This window comes from Pipistrellus hanaki (assembly GCF_964339955.1).
Source record: "Pipistrellus hanaki genome assembly, chromosome: 16".
NCBI lineage: Eukaryota > Metazoa > Chordata > Mammalia > Chiroptera > Vespertilionidae > Pipistrellus > Pipistrellus hanaki.
Genome location: NC_140518.1, coordinates 1,442,014 through 1,463,292, shown reverse-complemented (window position 1 = coordinate 1,463,292; position 21,279 = coordinate 1,442,014). Strand labels below are relative to the sequence as shown.

General features: G+C 70.2%; 1 protein-coding gene across 8 annotated transcripts in view; it reads right to left on the bottom strand.

Annotated features, from left to right (window-relative positions):
- Positions 1–1,442: 1,442 nt before the first annotated feature.
- The window catches only part of RBFOX3 (RNA binding fox-1 homolog 3), a 103,329-nt gene continuing 83,492 nt past the window's right edge, over positions 1,443–21,279 (bottom strand). For 5 of the 8 annotated variants that reach the window (XM_084862026.1, XM_084862025.1, XM_084862023.1 and 2 more), the window contains 11 exons: positions 17,401–17,655; positions 12,271–12,408; positions 10,977–11,030; positions 10,120–10,212; positions 9,439–9,499; positions 7,861–7,914; positions 7,548–7,680; positions 7,048–7,225; positions 6,308–6,372; positions 5,305–5,383; positions 3,214–3,739 (listed from right to left, as the gene is read on the bottom strand). In XM_084862026.1, coding sequence (XP_084718152.1) covers positions 3,695–3,739; positions 5,305–5,383; positions 6,308–6,372; positions 7,048–7,225; positions 7,548–7,680; positions 7,861–7,914; positions 9,439–9,499; positions 10,120–10,212; positions 10,977–11,030; positions 12,271–12,408; positions 17,401–17,622 — 1,122 coding nt within the window. In that variant the 5' untranslated portion in view covers positions 17,623–17,655 and the 3' untranslated portion in view covers positions 3,214–3,694. Of the gene's footprint in view, positions 2,463–3,213; positions 3,740–5,304; positions 5,384–6,307; positions 6,373–7,047; positions 7,226–7,547; positions 7,681–7,860; positions 7,915–9,438; positions 9,500–10,119; positions 10,213–10,976; positions 11,031–12,270; positions 12,409–17,400; positions 17,656–21,279 lie in introns of those variants that run through there. The other 3 variants (XM_084862020.1, XM_084862022.1, XM_084862021.1) reach the window with 3 other exon arrangements.

Here is a 21,279-nt window from a genome sequence, read left to right as displayed (position 1 = left end):
CTGCCCCGCGGGGGACCTGGCGGGCCGGGTGGGGGGCCTGGCGGCTGGGCACCCGAGGCGGCCCCCACAGCTGGGACTTATTTCACGAAGCCCTTTTTCTTAAAGTGCCGGCGCCCCTGAATGCTCGATGCAGAGGACGGGGCGTTTACAGCGGCAATCACTTCCTCCCTGTCCGGAGGGCAGCAGACGGGCTCCGCCAAGCACGGGGCCGGAGCTTCCAGCCCCGCGCCCCCGGAGCGCAGCCCCGTCCCCCCCCACCCCTGCCAGGGCTCACCCACAGCAAAGTTCACAGGTGGCACTGAAGCCTGCCCCCTACCCATCCCCCAGGCGTACGGCTCCGGAATAAATTACCGCCTGGAGGAAGGGAAGAGCTCACCTGTGAGAAGGCTCGGGCTACCTGGCTTGGAGTCAGCCTGCCCCACCCCCTGCCCCTGCCCCTGCCCCTGCCCCAGGCTCCTGCCCCAGCCCCAGCCCCAGCCCCAGGCCCAGCCCCAGCCCTGGCCCCAGGCTCCTGCCCCAGGCTCCTGCCCCTGCCCCAGCCCCTGCCCTAGCCCCTGCCCCAGCCCCTGCCCCAGGCTCCTGCCCCAGCCCCTGCCCCAGGCCCAGCCCCAGCCCTGTCCCCACGCCCAGGGCTTATAAGCTCGCGGTCCAGGGCCTGCTGCTCCCCTCCTGGTCATCCCTCCTCTTCCAGGGGCATTGATGGTGGCCCCGCGCCTTCACTCCCGGCCTCAGGACTGGGACCCGCGGCCGGAGCGGAGAGCTTACCTCCTAGCAGCTCCTGGGGCTGCAGCTCCGAGTCACACCAGCGAGGCTGTGGGCGGGGCTTAGTGATCTCCTGCCCAGCTCCACTGACAACAGCCCCCCCCCCCCTCCGCTCCTTGCCCCTGCAGCCCCTCCGCCCCCCTGTGCCCAGCTCTGAGGCCAGGCAGGGCTGTGGGAACCGTGAGCCCGCCCTGGCCGGGCCTGGGATGGTGGGACAGTCAGCCTGCAGGAAGACTGGGCGCTGGACTCTCGCCCACCCCCTTCTGGCCGCCGGGGCGCAGTGCAGCCAGGCTGCTCCACTGACAACAGCCCCCCCCCCCCTCCGCTCCTTGCCCCTGCAGCCCCCCCGCCCCCCTGTGCCCAGCTCTGAGGCCAGGCAGGGCTGTGGGAACCGTGAGCTCGCCCCGGCCGGGCCTGGGATGGTGGGACAGTCAGCCTGCAGGAAGACTGGGCGCTGGACTCTCGCCCACCCCCTTCTGGCCGCCGGGGCGCAGTGCAGCCAGGCTGCTCCGGGACATGCCGCCTACCCTCCGCTGTCCTCCCCCCAATCAGAGCGCTGTCCTGGTTTGAAGAAAGACGTCTTTATTAATAATCTTAATAATAATACTGTGGGTTTGGATGGTCACACCTGGGAAGCATACCGTGGTGAGAAAGGAAGCCGGCCTGGCAGAGGCCCGGGCGGGCGGGGGCGCAGCGGCTGGGAGAAGAGGGCTGGCTGGGGTTCGGGGCTCTGTACACGGAGTAGAAAAGGGGGCGCTTCGGGAGCGGATGCAGATACAAAGTGAGGTGGGCCTTCCCCCGTCAGTGAGGGAGCCATCGGGGCCTGGAGGGGTGTTTTTTGCTATTTTTTGCTGCTGCCCCAACTCTAGCTCGCTGCCTGGCCTGGGGCTTTATCCTGTGACCTGCCATTGGCGCCTCCACCCCCAGGTCTTTCTCCTGCCCCCCCCCAGCCCCACCCCTGCTCTGGCCTGGCCGTCCAGCCCCATAGCACCGTGACTCCCAACCCCGCGGTGAGCCCGGCGCCGGCCGACCCCCCGGACCAGGCCCAGAGCCGCCTCCGAGGAAACCAGACTCAGCAGTCAGAGCGCGTCCCTGGCCTCCGGGCCCCTTGGCCCCGCGTTCTCGGGGCAGGAGTCAGTCCTGGCTGGCTGCCCGGGAGCCCCTCACGTGGAGGGCGGGGGCCTGGGCGCCCCGGGTTCTGGGACCACGTCAGCCCTTGGTGCGGGGGTCGGACCCCCAGGTCCGCGGACACGGGCTGGGGCATGGCGCGGGGAGGGCGGGGCCCGGGGCGGGACTCGGTGACGGCGTGGCCGGAGCCGGAGCCGGAGCCGAGACGGACAGCTGCTGCTCCGGGGCCGGCGGCCACCCCTCTGCCTGCACAGTCCGCAGTCGGCAGCAGAGATCACGTCCTGCGGCGCCCCCCGGGGCCAGGCCCTCTGTGCGCGCCCGCACGGCGGCGGCGGGAAGGAAGACTGGATGGAGCCGCGGCCCTCTGCTCCCTCCCTCGCTCCTGGAGGGTGCGGCCGGCTCTCCCTGGCCTCCGACGGCTCCTTGCACGCGGGACCTGGGCGTGGCGGGGGTGTCTCGTTTGGCTGGATTTGTTGCTTGGATCTTAACATCTTTTTTTGTTTTGTTTTTTGTTTTGTGATTTTTTTGTTTGTTTTTGCGTTTGCCCTTCATGATCCGAGAAGGAGGTTTCACTACAACAGAAACAGAGAGGGACGGGCCGTTCCGGAAGCCACTCGGGCCAGGAGGGCGGCGCTGCGAGGGCGGCCGAGGCCGGGGGGGCCGGGAGGTGCCAGGGACGGCCCCCCAGCCCCCACTGGTCCCCGGCCCGCCTTCAGGACCCCTCCCCTCCTCTCCGGAGCTGGAGGTCAGGGGATGGCTGTCCCAGGGCAGGAGGTGCAGGAATGGAGGGCCTGGGGACCCGGTGGCAGCGGCTCTGCTGAGGTGGGCAGGGGCCTGGCGGGCTCTGGCAGGAGGAAGGGGTGAGGGGTGTGGCCACGTGGGCGGTGTGGCCTGAGGCAGCTGAGAAGGCTGTGCTCCGGCCTGATCTGCCCCCCACCGCAGGGAGCCACGCCCCCGGCCCACGCCGCCTGCTCCTGGACCGAGGTGCATGGCCAGGCCGGGCCTGGGTGGCGGGCTTTCCGGAGGCTCCCTGGCTCGGGGTTTGGGCCTGGGAAGGTGTGAGCTCACTGGGCAGAACTAAGCCCAGTGCCTCCCGGGCTGACCCGCCAACAGGAGCGCCGAGCCCAGGTGGGCATCACCGGCTCCCACCCGCTCCCCCGACCTGACCCGCTCTGGCTCCGGCTCCCCCTCGGAGCAGACCTGAGGAACGGGCATTTCTGAGCTGGGGCCGGGAGGCGGAGCCGTGGGTCAGGAAAACACCAGGCCCGGCGGGCCGCCACCCGCCACCCGCCCCGGAGGACAGCGGAGGCGGTGCCCGGGGCTCCTGGGGGAATTTCTCCCTTCTTTTTGGTTTCTGATGCCGGAGGCCAAGGCGCCTCCGCAGCTGGTGTGGCCCTGCCGGCAGCGGCACTGCCCGTACACAGGGCCAGCCCTGAGTCTCAGCTGGTGGAGAGGGGGCATTGTCCTGCCCACACTCTGGCAGGAGGAGGACTGTGCCCGGCATCTTCTGTGGCTCTGCCCCCCCCCCGGCAGGGGCGTGGCCCTGGTGCTGGCTGGGCCGTCCTGCCGGCTCAGCCCGCCCGCTGGGGGTACTGTACCTGAACCGGCTCGGGGGTGGGGAACACAACGTCAACAAAGCCAAACCCAGGGCTCAGACACACGGGGACCGGGCCACACACACGCCACCGGGGCGGCCAGCGAGCGGCTGGCGGGGCGCACTGTCCTCCTGAGGCTGGGCCTGGCTCGGGGTGCTGGGTGTGGTGTGTGCTAGAGCCTGGGACTGCGCCTAGGGGTGGGCCTCTTGCTAGTAGGGGGTGAAGCGGCTGTGCCCTCCTCGGCAGAGGCCTGCCTGCAACATCAAAGATGGAAAACAGCCAATCAGTACCGCCTTCCGGAGCGGGCGGAGAAGCAAAAAGAAAAAAGAAGAAGGAAGAACAAAAAGAGAAATAGCGAACCCCGTGTTCTGCCCCCTCTCGGTCTGCCTGGGGAGGGCGGGCGTGGCTGTTCCGGCCGCAGGAGGGTATGTGTGGGGGGCAGGGGCATCTGAGCCACGGCTCCTGGGTAAGGTGTGGGGTGTTGGGGGACTGTGGCTCTGGCCTGGCCCTCCACTGCCCTCCATCCGGGAGGCCTGAGCAGGAGCCCTCCTCCTGGGGTCCCAGGGCTGCTGTGGGGTCTGAGTTCCCCAAACATGGGGGGTGGGCGGCCCTGTCAGGGTTCCCCGGCCTCAGCTTCCTGGGGTCCCTCAGGCCAACAGCTCTGACATTCTCGCTGTCTGTCCCCGGCTCAGCTCCTGGGCAGGGGCGGGGGGGGGGGGGTCTATAGGGACCTCCCGCCCGCCCACCAGATGTCAGAAAAGGCGAGAGACTGCAAGGGCCAGGAAAGTTGGGGGGAAATAAAAAATCTTAAAAAGAGAAAAAACCTAAACGGGGCCCCGCTGAGAGGGCACGAGGGCCCTCAGCGGCAGCTGGTGGAGGCTGAGCGGTCCGGAGCCACGGGGCCTGGAGCCCAGCGCAGGCTGCGCCCGCTGCACCCGGGAGGGGGGCTCCCAGGCCACCTCCCAGCTGCCAGCACTCACCCCGCTGGGGTGCCCGAGGCTGGTTAAAAACCAAAACACAAAACAGAACCTGGGAGGGCTCACCAAAGCCAGAGGAGGTGGAAACCGCCCACGTGGCTGAGCCCCCCTCCCCCGAGGCGTTTTCATCTTTGATGCTGGACCCGCTAGCTACGGTCTAATCCCCGCCTGCCGGTCAGCCTGCCGGGGAGGGCTGCAGGGGGCGGGAACGAGGAGCCGGCTTCGGGGCAGAGTGAGCCCGGCTCTATGTGCTGACAGCAGGCGCGCGCGCACACACACACACACACACACACACACACACACAGAGACACACACACAGAGACACACACGGAAAAACACAGACACACACACACACACAGATATGCTGGGTCTCGGGGGTGTGCCATCCCCAGAGCTGGCAGAGGCCGGGAGAGCAGCCCATTCCCAGGGAGGGCCTCCAGGCAGGAACAGGGAGGGAGGGCGACGAGAAACAGAGGGCAGCCCCATGCCCCACCTCCACGCGAGGAGAAGCACAGCAGGAAGACGAGGGGGGGGGGAGGGAATGGCACGGACACACCCACACGAGGGCCCTGCCTGCCTCAGGAGCGGCCTCGGGAGGCTGGTGGTTTCCTGGCGGGAGAGGGGCCCCCCAGGTGCGTCAGGGCCGGACATGGTCCCCGGGCAGCTGCCGGCAGGGCACACCTGCCTCCGCTCCACGAGGTCAGGAGGAGCAGGGCCGCACCCTCAGCTCAGAAGCCGGCCTGGTCTTCCCGCCTCCAGGCCCGAGCCCTGCCCGCGGTCTGGGCGGTCCCCGAGGACCAGCCTGTGTGCCCCCGCCCCCGCCGCCGCCCCCCGCCCCTTACCATGGTCCCGATGCTGTAGGCGGCCGTGGGGCCGATGGGGGGGTGGTAGGGGTCGGCAGCGGTGTAGACTCGGCCGTAGCTGGGGAGACAGCACAGGGAGGGGTGGGGGCGAGGGAGGCAGTGAGGGGGAGCAGACCCCCACCTCCTCCAGGACGTGTCCTGAGCACCTGCCGTGGGGGGGGGTCCCTCCCGGCGCCCCTCCCCTTGTCCCCTGCCCGTGTGGAAGGAGGCCGGACACGCGGGCCACCCTCTCGGCGCCCCCCTGTGCTGACCTGGGGAGCTGCCCACAGGTGCCCGGGACCAGAAAGGGGCCTCACGCTCGCGTGGAGGAGAGACCCCGAAAGGAGGCCAGGATTGGGCACGGGGCTGGGGATGGGGACACGGGGGTGGAGTGTAGGGACTTGGCCACCAGGGGGCAGGCCCCCCCATGACCTTCCTCCCCCTCAGCAGTGTCACCTGACCCTGACTGCACACCTGGGCTGAGGGGGTGAGGAAGGCGTGGCCTGGGACGGGGTGCCGCCCCCACTGGGAGGGAGGGCCAGGCGGCCCCCAGGCCAGAGCCGCCCGTGGACAAGAGGGGCTGCCCTCCTCACAGCGCGGCCATGGGCCCTTCCCCGGGCTCTGGGGCTGACGGGCCGAGTGCCCACGGGGAAGGGTGCCAGCTGGGCCGCCGTGGGGGCCCCTGGACCTGACGGCAGACCACACAGCGCCTCCCCCGGGCGGAGGCCGCTGCTCTCAGGGTCATGCCCTCCCTGCCCGGTCCCACACAGCCGGAGGCAGCGGGCACAGCCACCCCCACGGAAGCACGGAGGACGGCCGGCGAGGGGCCCGGAGCACGGCCGCCGCCTCCCGATGGCGAGCGGGAGGGACTGCAGGGGCCGCCCTGGGGTCGCCAGGCCCATTCCCACCCGCTCTCCTCGGCCCAGGCCCTGTGCCCCCGTGGGGAGCCATCCCGGCCCGGAGCAGCCGGGCCTCTGGCCTGCGGGCCCCGTCCCGGGCGCACCTGTCGCTGTAGGCGGCGGCGGCGGCGGCGGCCGGCTGGGCGTATCTGTAGGCGGCGTAGCCTCCCTGCGGGCACAGGGGGAGGTCCCAGGCTCAGGCCGGCGCGGCCTCCCACCCTCACCTTGGCGGGTGGCCGGTGCGGCTGGGGCACCTGGCTGGTGCCTGAGGGAGGGGGGTGTGTGGGGGCAGCGTGTCCGCCCACATCACGTGTTCACTCTCTCATCCCTTCCTGCGTTCCGCTCACACAGCTGGGCACCCGCTGGGGGTCGGGCTGCGTGCGGGGCTGCAGCACCCGGGGGGGCCCCGGCTGACTCTGGGTGCATCCTGGCCGAGGGGAAGGTGGAGGGAACTATGGGTGCCGTGCCCGGCCAGGCCCGTGTGTGAGCGGGGCTCTGAGCCAGAGGAGCAGTGAGTGCGGCCCCATGGAGGGGGGTCCTGCCCAGGAGCCCTGCCTTCTGTTTCCTCAGGCCTCGCCCTGTGGCTCCTCGGGGATCCCGTCTGGTTAGGGACAGAGTGGGGGGCACGCTGGTGGCTCATTGGGCTGTTGCGTGGACACAGGTGGCCCTGGCGTGGCTGTGTGAGGTCCCAGGGGCGCGGTGCCCTCGCCCTCCTGGGTTCCGAGGGGACGGGACGGGGGAGAGAGCCGGGCTGAGGGGAGTGGGGAGCGGGCAGGGACGGGAAGCCACGGACGGCTCCTGGAGAGGAGCGAGCCCCCCCACCCCCCCTCTGGGCCGCACTTACGTAAATCTCAGCACCGTAAAAGCCATCCTGATACACGACCCTGGAAGCAAACGGACAAGACAGTGGAGGGAACGCCGGAGAGGGGAGGGCCGGCTCCGGAGGCTGCTGAGGAGGGAGGGGGCAGGGTGCCAGGCCTGCCCATGGGACGGGCATTTTAACAAGCGTTTGCTCCAGTGCCCTGTTTGGTACAACAATAGGGTAACAGCCTTGCCGTCAGCTCCTGTCCCACAAACCCAGGGCCCTCGGCCGCCTGGCTTCCCCCCTGCCCCCCAGGCCGCATCCCCCCACAGGGCGGGCCCCGCTGGACCCACTGAGGACATCCGCTGGGGCCCCGCGTCCCCTACATGCCCGCGGCCTTCGTTCCTGGGGCAGGTGGGCCTGGGGGTACTGCCCCTCAGCGCGGCTGCAGCGCCACGATGGGGTCCCCAGGCCCCCGCGTATATGGAGAGGCTGTCTGCCCATCCGCTCGCCCGGCCCCTCCCGGGCCCCCAGGTACTCACGCTCCGTAGGCGGGGATGGGCGGCGGGGGCGGCGCTGCCCGGAACGCGTTGTACACGGCTCGGCCCCGGCCCCGCAGGTGCGCGCCCCGGTAGGCCACGGCCGTGCCCGTGGTGGGGTAGGGGAACCCTGTCACTGCAGGAGAGGGGCAGGGTGAGGGGCAGGCAGGGTGAGGGCACGCCCTGCCCGGCCTGGCCCACAGGCCCCGTCCCGCCAGACCACGCCCTGCGGGCCTGACCACGCCCACGCGGGCTAGACCACGCCCCGCGGCCAGGCCACGCCCCCAACCCCCGCTCCTCTTCTCCAGCCTTTTACCTGCATAGAATTCAGGCCCATAGACTGCGCCGACCACCGGGTTGAGCTTCCAGCCTGGATCAGGAGCAAGGAATCCAGTCACCATCTCCCCCTCCTCCCCCACCGCACGCTGCACCTGAGACACCCCCTCCAAGGGCGGGCCCCGCCCTCTGCCATCTGGGTGGGCACAGGAGGGGGGACCCCATCCCCACCCGCCCCTCTTCCAAAGCTGCAGCCTCCAGGGGGCTCTTCCTGCTCCCCACTCACAGGGGCCAGATCTCTCCCGCCCCGAGGCCGGCGGCCGCCCTCCCATTTCACAGACGCACAAGCGGAGGCCGTGAGGCGCAGCAGCCTGCTCACAGGGCCGGTGTGCGGCGGAGCCAGCCGTGTTCCTGCCGCTCCCGCCCAGCGGTGCCCTCGCCAGCCTCCCCTCCCTGCGTGCCGGCCGCTCCGGGCCGGCCGCTCTGGCACCAGGGACCCGGGCACAACGGAGCCTCCTGTGAGGGCACGCTCCGAGCGCCCAGGCATTCAGACAGCGCGCCCACAGCTGGGTTCTGCCTCCTGGGGAGACCTCCAGGCCGAGGACGGAGTCCTTCGGGGGAGGACCCAGGACGGAGCAGAGTCCCAGAGGCAGTGATCCGAGCTGCCTCCTCAGCTCCTCTGCGGCTCTTCTCCGCCCGCTCTGAGGCCGGGCTGCTATCCAGCTGCCCCGGAGTCCCCGCTGGTCACTCTGCCCCCTGGGGCCTCCCCTGGTCACTCTGACCTCCCGGGGCCTCCCCTGGTCACTCTGCTCCCCCCCGGGGCCTCCCCTGGTCACTCTGACCTCCTGGGGCCTCCGCTGGTCACTCTGACCTCCCGGAGCCTCCCCTGGTCACTCTGACCTCCTGGGGCCTCCGCTGGTCACTCTGACCTCCCGGGGCCTCCGCTGGTCACTCTGCCCCCCAGACCCTTCACTGGTCACTCTGACCTCCAGGGGCCTCCCCTGGTCACTCTGCTCCCCCCCGGGGCCTCCGCTGGTCACTCTAACCTCCCGGACCCTCCGCTGGTCACTCTGACCCCCTGGGGCCTCCCTGGTCACTCTGACCTCCCAGAGCCTCCGCCAGCCGGTGCTGGCCCCGTGTGCTGTCAGGCCCCGGTCAGAGGCAGCGGGGACCCACCTGGGTGGTCCCTTGTCTTGTGTAAATGGCAGCACCTGCCCACACGCAGGAGCCTCCCTCAGCGTTTCTGGGCAGCCAGCACTCGGCATCGGCCGCTTGTTCCCGAGGACCAGCCGCCTGCCCGGTGCGGGGTCTGGCGCTCCGCGGGGCCGTTAGCGCTCGCTCTGCCCGCCCCAACCTCACACGGTGTTCCCACGGCCGGCGACCGCCGCCCTTCCCACACAGCTCACTGCACCTCCCGGCCGGGCGGCCTCAGCGCTGGGACATGAACCCCAGGGAGGGGCCGCTGAGCCCGTGTGCGAAGCCTGTCCTGTGGCCTCTGGTGGCCATGCCCACGTGGGAGCCGCCCTCTCTGCCAGGGCGAGCCGGAACCCGGCGAGGTCAGCCTCGGGGCCTGCGTCCCGGCCGGCGGGGTCCAGCCTCCCAGGTCCCGGGCCCTTACCGTTGGTGTAGGGGTTTGCCGTCTTCTTGTTGGTCATGACGCGGGCCGTGGCGTTATTGACCTGCTCGGCGGGGAGAGGGGAACGTGAGCTTCCGGGGGCCACCCCGGTCCTGCTCTGCGCTCCCCGCCCCGGGGCGGCGGCAGGGTGGGAAGAGGTGCTGGGCCAGGGCCCCAGGCCTCCTTCCCTGGGCCCTCCCGGCCCTCCCCCCGCCCTCCCTACCCCCACCCTGGCTGTCTCTCGGGGACCCTGCCTCCTCCTCCCGCGGCTCCTCTGGGCTGGGTCCCATCTAGGCCCTGGCCTCTCGCTGTGACCCGGTGGGTGAGGGCAGGCAGCGGGGGGAAGGGGGGCGGGAGGCAGCTGCTGGTCCCTGTGAGGGGGTCTGGGACCACTGGCCCCGCCCAACTGGAGGCGGACTGGCCTGGCTGTGGTCCTTGGAGCTGCCAAGCCTCCAACGCACAACTCTGGGGTCCTCCCAGGGTCTGGCTGACCCCCCAGGTGGGAGGCGGGCCGGGGGGAGCCTGGCTTCTAGGCCCACAAGGACAGTGACGGGCTGGGCTCTGGCCTCAGGGTGGCCCGGCCCCCCTTCCTGTTCCGGCGGAGGTGGTGGGGGGACCCTGGCTGGTGCTCCACGGGCGGCAGGGAGCTGGGCGGGTGCCCCCACAGCGCACGGATCTGAGCACCTCAATTTTCCGTCCCTCTACAATCGTCCCGTTCAGCTTCTCCCGGGCGCGGTCAGCATCCGAGCTCGTTTCAAACGTGACGAACCCAAAGCCCTGCGCGGAGAGGACAGACACGGGAGACACGGGGTGAGAAGGAAGAAGAGGGGAGGGGGCCGGGGGGGGGGCAGGGGGGGAGAGAGGAGAGAGAAGGGGTGAGTCAGCCGAGTTGAGACAGCAGCCCAGAGGTCTCCCTGGTGCCACCAGGGGGCGCCCAGGGGTGCGGCTCAGGCGGGAAGCCTTTGGCTGGGCCTGAGCTTACCGCCTGGACTCTCCCAGGGGACAGGCCAAGGCTGCCAGGGACACTGCCCAGTGCTGCCAGGGCCCAGGCCTGCGGCCCTAAGCCCACCTGGGGCCTGAGGCTGGGTTTCCGACCTGCGGGGCAACCAACACCTTCACCCTAAAAGCCGGGGGCGGGTGGGGGGCAGTGTCTTCTTTTCCCACAGCAGGGAGCAGGGCTCTTCTCTGCCGGGCACCCTCTCTCTGCCCCTGCTGCCCCCCTGCCCCCTGCTGTCCTCCCCCTGCCCCCTGCTGCCCCCCCCCCCCAGCCTCCGGCTGACCCGGGCGGGCCCCGCCCCCGGGAGGCCCAGGGCGGACAGAGGTCCCGGCAGCTTAGAGAGAAGGGAGCGGCAACAGCGGCAGCAAGGACAAGACACAGACATGGGGGGGGGGGCGGGCATACAGGCACCCGTGTCGCTCAGGGGTCCTCGGGCGGGTGGGCGGGCGGGCGGGCGCAGCTCTCCAGGAAGGGGACGCACATGGCACACGCTAGCCTGCGGCCCTACACGGCTGTAATGGTGGCGGCCTCGGGCGGCACCCACCTTGGAGCCCCGCTCGTTAAAAATGATCTCCACGTCTAAAATTTTCCCGAATTGCTGCAGAGACAGAGAGGGGGCGGGAGGGACAGGGCACGGTGGGTGAGGGCTGCTGGCTGGGCAGCCTGCCTCCCAGACACCCTCGCCGCTGCTCCCCGCCCTGGGCCCTCCTCCATGTCGCTGGAAGACGCCTCCGCCTCCTGGTGCAGGGTCCCCCCACCCCCCACGGGGTTCCCCCACCCCCAGAACAAGGCCCCTCCCACAAGCTGGGGCTGTGCCTGGTGTCAGGTGAGGGCGTCGCTGCCACCCAGGTCCCTCTCTGCTCTGCCACAGCTGCTGGTTGGCCCCGAATTCACACCCACGGGCAGGGGCTGTGGGAAGGCCCTCCCCCGCGGGAAGGGGCGGGAGCGGGCACCAGGCGGGGCTAGGGGCGCTGCAGTGACTGCACCCCAGGCCCCTCTACCGGCCTGGGCACCGGACTCTGACTCCCCTTCCTGCCCTCTCGCTGCCTGGAGCTGACGGCAGCCCTGACTCGCTCGCTGGCACGTGAGACCCTCAAGCTGTGACCCGGTCCCCCCAATGCCAGGGAGGTCCCAAGGTCTCCAATGTGTGAAATGACGGGCTCCCCTTCACCCCGAAACATCCCGGAGGTGGTGTCGCGGGTCACTGAGGCGACGTGGAGCCGCCAGCAAGGCAACCCCAAGGCTGCCCCGAGTGACGGTCCCCCAGGGCTGGCAAGCTAAGGGTGGCCTGGGGCCCGGGCCCCCAGTTCTATGTGGCCTAGGCTCAGGGTTTGGCCGCCGCTCGGCTCCAGGGCCAGGAGCGGGGTGTGTGCGAGGGAGGGGCAGATTCCTCATTGGATGACTCCCCGTCCCGCACCCAGCGGGGCTCAGGCCAGTGCCAAGGAAGGGACCCCAGGGTGCCGGGTTCCCAGCGGCCGGCTGGCCCGACGGCACGGCCTCGGACAGCCCGGGAGGAGCCAGGAAGGACAGGGCCAGGCGCTTGATTCCCGTGGACTGGATGTTGTCCCGGAGCCCAGAGGCGGGTGCCCAGCCCCCCGCACAGCAGAGGGAGCAGGCGCCTGCTGGAGAGGCAGGGCGCCCTCTGAGGAGACGGCCCCCGGACCCAGAGGCGGCAGCAGCCTGGAGGGGACCCAGGAAACCGAAGGCTGGAGGAGGAGGTGCTGGGCCTCCCTCCCTCCCTCCGTCCCTCCCTCCGGCTCAGGTCAGGACTGGCTGGACCAGGAGGCAGGAGGCCAGGAGGAGGGGGGAGTCAGGAACGGGGGGCCGCACACACTCACCCCGAACATTTGCCGCAGGTCGGGGTCCCTGAACCGGAAGGGGATGTTGGAGACGTGGAGCCGCTTGGGGTGCTGCTTCTCGGTGGGGTCGGAGGGATGGAGCGGCTGGCTGTCCGTCTGGGCCGCCTCGTCTGTGTGCTGTGGGGAGAGACCGGGGTGAGAGCTCCTCTCAGCTCCTATCGCACGGGGGCGTGGGGGCAAAGACCAGTCTGGCCCAGCCCCTCAGACCCTCCTCCCGGGCTGGGACCTGCCGGGGGCCGAGATGCTCACAGGACACGGCCCCTCCAGGCCTGTGCCCAGCTGTGCCCGGACACCAGCGCCCGGCCGGGTCTCCTTGGCCCTGTGTCCCCTCCTGGCTCGGCCCAGGGCTGACCGTGGGCCCTCAGCTCCAGGGACCACTGGGTCTCAGGGTCCTGCGTTTGCTCCGTTCCCCGACGGGACCATTCAAGGTGATGACAAAGTGGGCGTTTCCGAACCCGCCTCCGGGCACACCCATCGTGGGGGCGCTATCCCCCCCAGTCATGGGGGCTGCCTCCCCGCACTTTGGGGACAGGCGCAGTGACCCGGGGAGCCGGCCCTCACTTTGGACTCAAACAGTGTTTCTGCAGAGGGCGTCCGGGAGGCCTGGCCTCAGGAAGAATGCTGCCACTCAGCCCCCCACCCCCTCCCCCGTGACGACGGGGCTGGGATGAGGTCTGAGGCACCACGGTGTCTGGGGAAGCAGGCCCTGGCCGAGGGGGCGAGGCCCGTCTGCGGGAAGCTCCAGGATGGGTGCCGGCTCCCGCCAGGCTGGCCTTCAGCCCGGCCCCTCCCTGCCAAAGGCCCAGCGGGTGCTCCATCACTGCTGCTGGGTGTGAGCGGCTCTGACCGAGGTGCCGGCCAGCTCCCCAGGACCCGACGCCGGGGCCCGAGGCCTGCTGTGTGCCACTCACAGGGACGTGCCTGAACCGCCCACGACCGCTGGAGACTCCCTCCCCTGCCTCTGCCCACGGGCCAGGCAAGTGGGGCGTCACCGTCCAGCAGCCATCCTTAGTGGCGACAGACAGGACGGTGGACAGCGCCATGGGGCTCCTCTGCCCCCACACCCCACCGTGGGGGTGAGCTCAGCACCGAGGGGGTAACGAGACGAGAACATAACCTCCATCTCCTCCTTCCCTTTCTTGCCTCTCTGCCCTGCCTCCTGCCCCCGCCCCCCTCCCCCATGTTATTTTGGGATGCATCCTTGTCTCGGGATCAGCTTCCCGGACCCCTACCTCCAGCAAAGCCACCCGGGCCTCCTGCCCTGCCTGGCGGGAGCGAAAGCGGAGGGTAGGCCCCCTGAGCCCACAGGGAATTTGTACAGACTGGTGGTTGCGGTCTCCCTGGTGGCCTGGGGAGGGGGTGCATTGCTGACGTCCGGCCAGCAGAGGGCAGTGGTTCACTCGGCCACGAGGCCTGGCTGGAGATGGGAGCCCCGCATGGGGAGGGCGGGGAGGACCACAGGAGGCGGAGGCCACTGGTGTCGACAAGACCCAGTCCCCCCCCCCCCCCGAGCCCCCAGGGAACAGCAGAGGGCGAGGCGGGAGGAGGGGGCGTGGGGCCGGGGCACCGGGAAGGAAGCAGCAGATACGCGGGCTCAGTGAGTGTGAAATTGTAGGATGTGCTGAGGAGCCCGGCGTGTCACGGCACACTGGCTGCCCGCGGGGAGACGCGGCCGGCCCACCATTTATCGCCGCGGCCCAGGCAGCCTGCGCCCCGCCCACACACAGGCACGGAGCCACACCACGACACCTCTGCCTCCACCGCCAGTCTCGGTGGCTTTGCTCCTGCGCCCTCCTCTGTCAGCTCGCCACCCCCCCTCACCCCTCCGGGCCAGGAGCCATTCCCCCCCCCGCCCCTCCGGGCCAGGAGCCCCCCCCCCGCCCCTCCGGGCCAGGAGCCATTCCCCCCCCGCCCCTCCGGGCCAGGAGCCATTCCCCCCCCGCCCCTCCGGGCCAGGAGCCACCCCCCCCGCCCCTCCGGGCCAGGAGCCATTCCCCCCCCGCCCCTCCGGGCCAGGAGCCACCCCCCCCCGCCCCTCCGGGCCAGGAGCCATCCCCCCTCACCCCTCCAGGCCAGGAGCCATCCCCGCTCACCCCTCCAGGCCAGGAGCCACCCCCCCCCCCCGCCCCTCCGGGCCAGGAGCCATCCCCCCTCACCCCTCCAGGCCAGGAGCCATCCCCGCTCACCCCTCCAGGCCAGGAGCCATTCCCCCCCCACCCCTCCGGGCCAGGAGCCACCCCCCCGCCCCTCCGGGCCAGGAGCCATCCCCCCTCACCCCTCCAGGCCAGGAGCCCCCCCCCCCCCGCCCCTCCGGGCCAGGAGCCACCCCCCCGCCCCTCCGGGCCAGGAGCCCCCCCCCCCGCCCCTCCGGGCCAGGAGCCATCCCCCCTCACCCCTCCAGGCCAGGAGCCACCCCCCCCCCCGCCCCTCCGGGCCAGGAGCCACCCCCCCCCGCCCCTCCGGGCCAGGAGCCACCCCCCCCCCCGCCCCTCCGGGCCAGGAGCCACCCCCCCCCCCGCCCCTCAGGGCCAGGAGCCATCCCGCCTCACCCCTTCAGGCCAGGAGCCCCCCCCCCCACCCCTCCGGGCCAGGAGCCATCCCCCCTCACCCCTCCGGCCAGGAGCCGGCCCTGGCGGACCTCAGGAGCGGCCACCCTCCGAGGAGCCTGCAGCCCCCTCCACCTGGGCCTCCCCAAGGCCAGGAAGGAGGAGGCCAAGAAGGTGGTGGGCAGGGGCTGTGGGCCAGGGGCCTCGGGCAGCAGACTCAGACCCGTGCCCGGTGCTGCCATGAGCCAGGCTCGCCGACGTGTGACAAGACGGAGCGGGTCTTGCAAAGCTCCTTTCTCTGCAGCCCTGAGCCCTCACCCTCCTTCAAATCCTCTGTGCCTGTGTGCTGCCTGCCAGCCGGCTGTCCAATGGGGCTCCCCCCGCGGGGGCCGGCGGCCTGGAGGAGGCGTGTCCCGAGGGCGGCCTCCGCCATCCGTCCGGACATCTTGTCCCGCCTGGGGCGTGGGCAGCCGCTCTGGGCAGAGATGTATCCGTCCCTCGCTGCCTCTGCCAAGAGCACGAAGACGGCCGACCAGGGGATCCAACGTAGAAGAGGGGTCTGGACAAGAGGGGGCTCGTCGGCCTGCATCCCCGGTCTGAGCAGGCGGCTCGCTGAGCTGAAGGACCTCGGAGAGGGCAGGGACCGCTGACCAGGCAGACGCTCAGCCTTCAGGTGGCAGCGGAGAGCCTCCGGGGAAAGGCGGCTCCTGGAGTCCAGAGCAGGCGGGTGGACATGGCCAGGCTCCAGCTCCGAGGCGGCGACAAGGCTCCGGCAGCTCGGGGTCCAGCCGCCCAGCGAGGGCCCCGCGGCGCTCCTCGGGCCGGGGCCTGGGCACGGCCTGTCCTCCTCGAGCCCGGCTTCTGTAGGACCCGGAGCCCGGGCAGAGCGAGGGCCGCCGATCCCTCAGGCCGGCGCGGCCCCGGGGGCACTCAGCTGGTGCCCGAGCCTCTCCCCTCTCTCAGGGGGACTTCACCCAGGACTCTGGGGTCCCCTCCGGGCATGGACTCTCACAGCCACCGAGGCCACGGCTGGCCCCTTCGACTTCTGTGTCCGTGGCCAGTGAGCCCGGTGGCCGTCACTGCTTCTGCCTAGTGCTGCTCGGTGCCAGTCATGGTGCCCACGTACCCGCCGAGGGAAGGCAGACTCCACAGGCCCCGGTCAGGCATCGGGCTTTGGCGCCAGCTGCGCCCTGATCCTCTTGCCTCCCACGTGTCCACTTCCCAGGCGAATCCGGGCCCCCATCCGTCCGTGAGGCGGCGTGAGGCCTGACCAGGCGCCCGTCCTTCAGTCCATCAGGAGGCCAGCGGCCGGCAGCACGTTCCCGGAGCGCAGTCACAGACCGCGGCGTCAGGAGGAGCAGGGGAGCGTGGGGCCTCCCAGGTTGGCAGCCCCCGGGCCCGGCTCCTCCCACCGGCAGGAGCCCCGCGTCCGTGGGAGACTCCGCACCGGGGACGCAGGGCGCCGAGGTGGCGGCTTCCCGAGGACTCCGCTGGCCAGCGCTCCACGGGGGGACGGCCCTGGCGGGGCCCCAGCCGAGGGTCCGGTCCAGTCCAGTCCAGCCGGGGCGGCTGGGTGGCTCTCCCCAGAGCTAGAGGGTGCTGTCCACGCAAGAAGGGCAGGTAACAATTGCATCTACGCAGCACCTGGGGAGCCAGACTGGATCACGGGGAGGGGGCACCCATTGGGAGCAGGGCAGTGCCACTCCTGGGCAGCTCCTTTGAAGCTGCTGGCCCCTTGCCCGGACTGGGCAGCCAGCGCTGGCATGGAGCCAGCAGGGAAGTTGGATGGCTCCCCAGCCCAGCACAGCGGTGAGGCGGGCAGGGGGCGGGGGCTGGAGACCGGTGTGGGGGGGTGCGGGGTGGGCCAGGATGGCTGGGGTTTCAGGGGGATCTCAGGAGGGGGCCAGGGCAGGCTGGGGTCCTGGTCTCGGGAGGGGGGCCGGGGATAGCTGGGGTCCCGGGGCTGGTCTCAGGAGGGGGCCAGGGCAGGCTGGGGTCCTGGGGCTGGTCTCAGGAGGGGGCCAGGGCTGGCTGGGGTCCTGGGGCTGGTCTCAGGAGGGGGCCGGGGCAGGCTGGGGTCCAGGGGCTGGTCTCAGGAGGGGGCCGGGGCAGGCTGGGGTCCCGGGGCTGGTCTCAGGAGGGGGGCTGGAGCACGGCCACCCCTCTCCACAAGCTCACATTGAAGTGCAGGCTCAGCCTGCATGACAACCACATAATGAAGCTATCTGATTGGAGGGCAGCCAAGCAGGTAGATTACAAATGATCAGAAACGAGAGGAGCGCCCGCCACCAACAGCTCCGAGGCCCTGGGCTCTCCCGCCGCCGCCCCCCACTCACCCCACACCGTGAGCCCAGGCTGCCTGCCTCCGCGTGTCTCCACTGCCCGCTCAGTCCCTGGCAGCCGCACGCTCCCTCCGGGGAGGCGAGGGCTGGGCCTGGCTGGGCAGGGGCCGCCGAGAGAGGCTCCAGGAGGACCGAGAGCTGCGAGGCTGGGACCCCCACGAAGTCCCTCCCTCCACCCAGGGGCTGGCCTCGCGCCCTGAAGCTGGGTCTCGGGTCCTTACCGGCACTGTGGGGGTGCCCGCCATGGGCTGCGTGCTGGCCTCGGTGCCCGGCTGCTCGGGGTGGGTCTGTGCTGGTGTGAACAGGGTCAGGCCGTGCTCCGGGGGCACCGGGGTCTGACCTGGGTAGTCCGGGGTGGGGTGCGGCGGGGGCGGGGCGAACTCGGCGGGGATGCTGTTCTGTGGCGGAGGCGGGTACTGGGCGGGGGGGTAGGGCTGGGCCATCGCTTCAGGCGGAGCCGTGGCGTCCTGGCTGCCCTGTGGGGAGAGAGGAGGCTGGTTAGACTCGGGGGGCCCGGGCACTGCCCCCCTGAAATCGGGGTGCTGTGGGGACCAGCGATGGGGGGCACACACGCAGCCTCCGAAGAGGGACTGGGGCGCCTTATGGTGTGTGTGGGGGAGGCAGGCTGGGAGCACCCGGCCCGAGAAAGCCCTTGGCCTGACCCCGGTCACTGGAGCTGCCTCCACAGCCCCCCACCCTCACGCCCCCCGCCCGGCCCGGCCCCTCCTCTGGCCCCGGCCTGGCCCGGCGGGCACCGGGGAGGCGGGGCCGGCGGCCACGGAGGCGGCGGCCTCGCTGCCCGTTTGGCGCCGGCTGGCTCATGGCGGGCGAGCGCGGATCCAATCTTGGGCTGATTAAATGTCCCTCATTAACGAGCTTCTTTAATTAATGAAGTTTGGGTCCGCTCCACTGCTTCGCCCGCCGCTCTGCCTCCTCAGCAAGGCCGTTTCCGCGGTAATGGAGGCAGCGCCTTCCTGCCGACGCTGCACTTTGCTGATTGCGCCCGTCAGCGCGGGGCTGACAGCTCCATTTTTAAACGCTGCTTCCCCAGCAGCCGCGGCACGTGTGGGCTGGCACACGCAGACGGCCAGGCCCCGGGCCCCCGCCCGTCACGGCAGCACATGCACAGAGATGCTCACGCGTGGGCATGCTCACATGGTCCCAGGTCATCTCGGGTGACCCAGAGTGCACACGGCCAGCACACACAGGCACACGCTCCTGTACGGGACCCTTGCGTGCACACAACACGCCTGCACATGGGCCCTCACACTGTGCATGCACACCCACACGCCACACCTCGCCGTATCCAGCTACCATGTGCACCCACACACACCTCGCCCACATGCGCACACAGGGCATGTGCTCTCAGTCCCGCCCTGGTGGGCGCTCATACCCATGTCCACACTCACGCCTCCCACACGCAGTGCACACGCACCCAAACCCCACCAAGAGCCAGCCCGGCAGGGAGAGCGCACACAAGCCCACGCAGGCAGGCCTCGGCACCGCCCGCCCTCCCGGGGTCCCTGACCCTGCTGGGCTGCCCTCGGCGCCCGCCCTGCTGTGCCAGGTGCCAGCTCGGGCCCTGGGCCTGGGGGTGGTGCACCCCCTCTCGCCGGCTCCTGAAAAGCTCCTGAGTTAAAGACGCTCGTCTCCCGCCGACGAGGCGCACAGCACACAGGAGACCGGGCGGTCAGGGGTCACCGCGCCTCAGACGGAGGGGCCCGCTGCCTGTGGGTGGGGACAGGAGCGGACAATCTGTGGGACCAGGACTCGGCCCCAGGGCAGAGATGGGGCTTTTGGGACCAGGCAAGGCTTCGGCCGGGCAGGACCGCACTTGGCGGAGATGACACCCGGGGGGGAGGGCACGTTGGCTGTACAGCTCTGTCCCCAGTGCCCAAGGAGCCAGGCACACTGTGTGCTGCGCACCTATCACGCGCAGGCGCTGTCACCTCCCCACGGCCCTGGGAGTGCTGCCGCCGGGGCCAGCGGAGCGCCCACAGCTCGGAGGCCCGGCCACCGCCGCCCAGCTGTGCTCCGGACCAGCACTTGCGAGGCGCATGGACTCTAGTCTTCTGGAACGTTCTATAAAAAGGCCCCCACCTTCCTGCTGCCAGCACTTGGGCCGCCCGACTCATCCCCAGGCAGCCCGGCGGCGGACCGGGGTCCTGCTGGCCACCAGGCCGCCTGCGCGTCAGCGTTCACTGGCCCGGCTCCACGTCCAGGTCCTCTCAGCCAGCTGCTTGGCTTTTGTCTTTTTAAAAATATGTTTTTATAGATCTCAAAGAAGAAGGGAGAGGGAGGGAGACAGAAGGATGCATGATGAGAGAGAATCATTGACTGCTGCCTTCTGCACGCCCCCCACTGAGGATGGAGCCCGTAACAGGGCATGCGTGCGGACCAGAATCAAACGGGACCCTTCAGCCCACAGGCTGGCACGCTTTCTACTGAGCCAACCGGCCAGGGCTGCTTTGTTTTTAACTGATTTCGTTGCACTAAGACCAGTGGTCAGCAAACGGCGGCTCGCGAGCCCCATGCGGCTCTTCAGCCCCTTGAGTGTGGCTCTTCCACAAAATACCCCGGCCTGGGCCAGTCTATTTTGAAGAAGTGGCATTAGAAGAAGTTTAAGTTTAAAAAAAAATGTGGCTCTCCAAAGAAATGTCCATCGTTGTGCTGTTGATGTTTGGCTCTGTGGACCGATGAGTTTGCCGCGACCACTGAGCTCACTCTGATCCTGAAACTGCAGTCACAACACGAGCAGCCACCCTGGGCTTCTCTCCTCACAGACCCCGAGGCGGAGCCTGGGGCCAGAGGTCACACAGCAAATCAGCAGGGGGGGGGGGGGGAGGGACGGGGACAGAGGACAGGGCTGCGCGTTCTGAGGTCCAAGCACAGGAGGGCACAGCCAGCGCCGGGGCCACGACGGCCTGCGCTCCAGCCCTGGGAAGCTGAGGGTCCCCGGGAGACCCCTCGCCTGTCTCCTGGCTGGGAGGCAGGTATGAGGACAGGGCCACCTGGGCGGCCGGGCCAGACGGAGGTGCCACCCAGGTCAGCGGCGGCCAGGCCGTGTCATGCCTGTGAGCGCTCCTGCCGGGAGCCAGCACGTGTGTGTGTGTGCATGTGCGTGCGTGTGCGTGCGTGTGCATGTGCGTGTGCAGATGCCACTGCCAGGCGCCGGAGCCTTTGGAGAGCCGCCTGCTGCCCACCTGCCTCCGAGGAAGACACACACAGCGGCGCGAGGCGCAGGCCTGGTGGGCTCAGCCCGACGGCTCCGAGTCCGGGGGAGTGGGAAAGGGAGGGACACGGCGCTGCTTACTATGCGGCAGGAGCACTGCCGGGACCAGGGGGATTACACGTCGCAGCTTTTAACGCAGTAAATGAGCACCGGCTTACCGCCGTGACACGTTCATCTGACACCCCCGCCCCCGCCCCTCATCTGCAATCACTCCCAAACCCCGGGGAGGACGGGCCCTCCCGCCCCCAGGCTGGGCCGGCAGTGACCACAGCCCTGTCCAGAAGGTGGAGCGGGGAGGAGGGGAGACCCTGAATGTGGCTCATCACGATTGAGACTCAACTGAGAAATCAATTTAAAAAAAAATTTTTTTTACATTATTATCTGTGTACATATACCATGGCCCCCCCCCCCATACATGCCCTCCCTCCCCAGAGTTTTGTGTCTATTGGTTGTACTTATACGGAGAAATCAATTTTTAATTGAGGTATTCTCCGAGCAGGCCTGCTGCCCACGGCCAAGCACCAGCGGCATTTCCACCCAAGCTGCCCCTTCCCTGTGGGCACCCCTCCCCGGCCTGCTGGCCCCAGCAGGTGGGAGGGGCGTGCAGGAGGGAGGGGCGTGCAGGTGGGAGGGGCGTGCAGGTGGGAGGGGCGTGCAGGTGGGAGGGGCGTGCAGGTGGGAGGGGCGTGCAGGTGGGAGGGGCGTGCAGGAGGGAGGGGCGTGCAGGTGGGAGGGGCGTGCAGATGGGAGGGGCGTGCAGGAGGGAGGGGCGTGCAGGAGGGAGGGGCGTGCAGATGGGAGGGGCGTGCAAGTGGGAGGGGCGTGCAGGAGGGAGGACCAGCTGGTGGAGAGCCTGCCTCCCCCACAC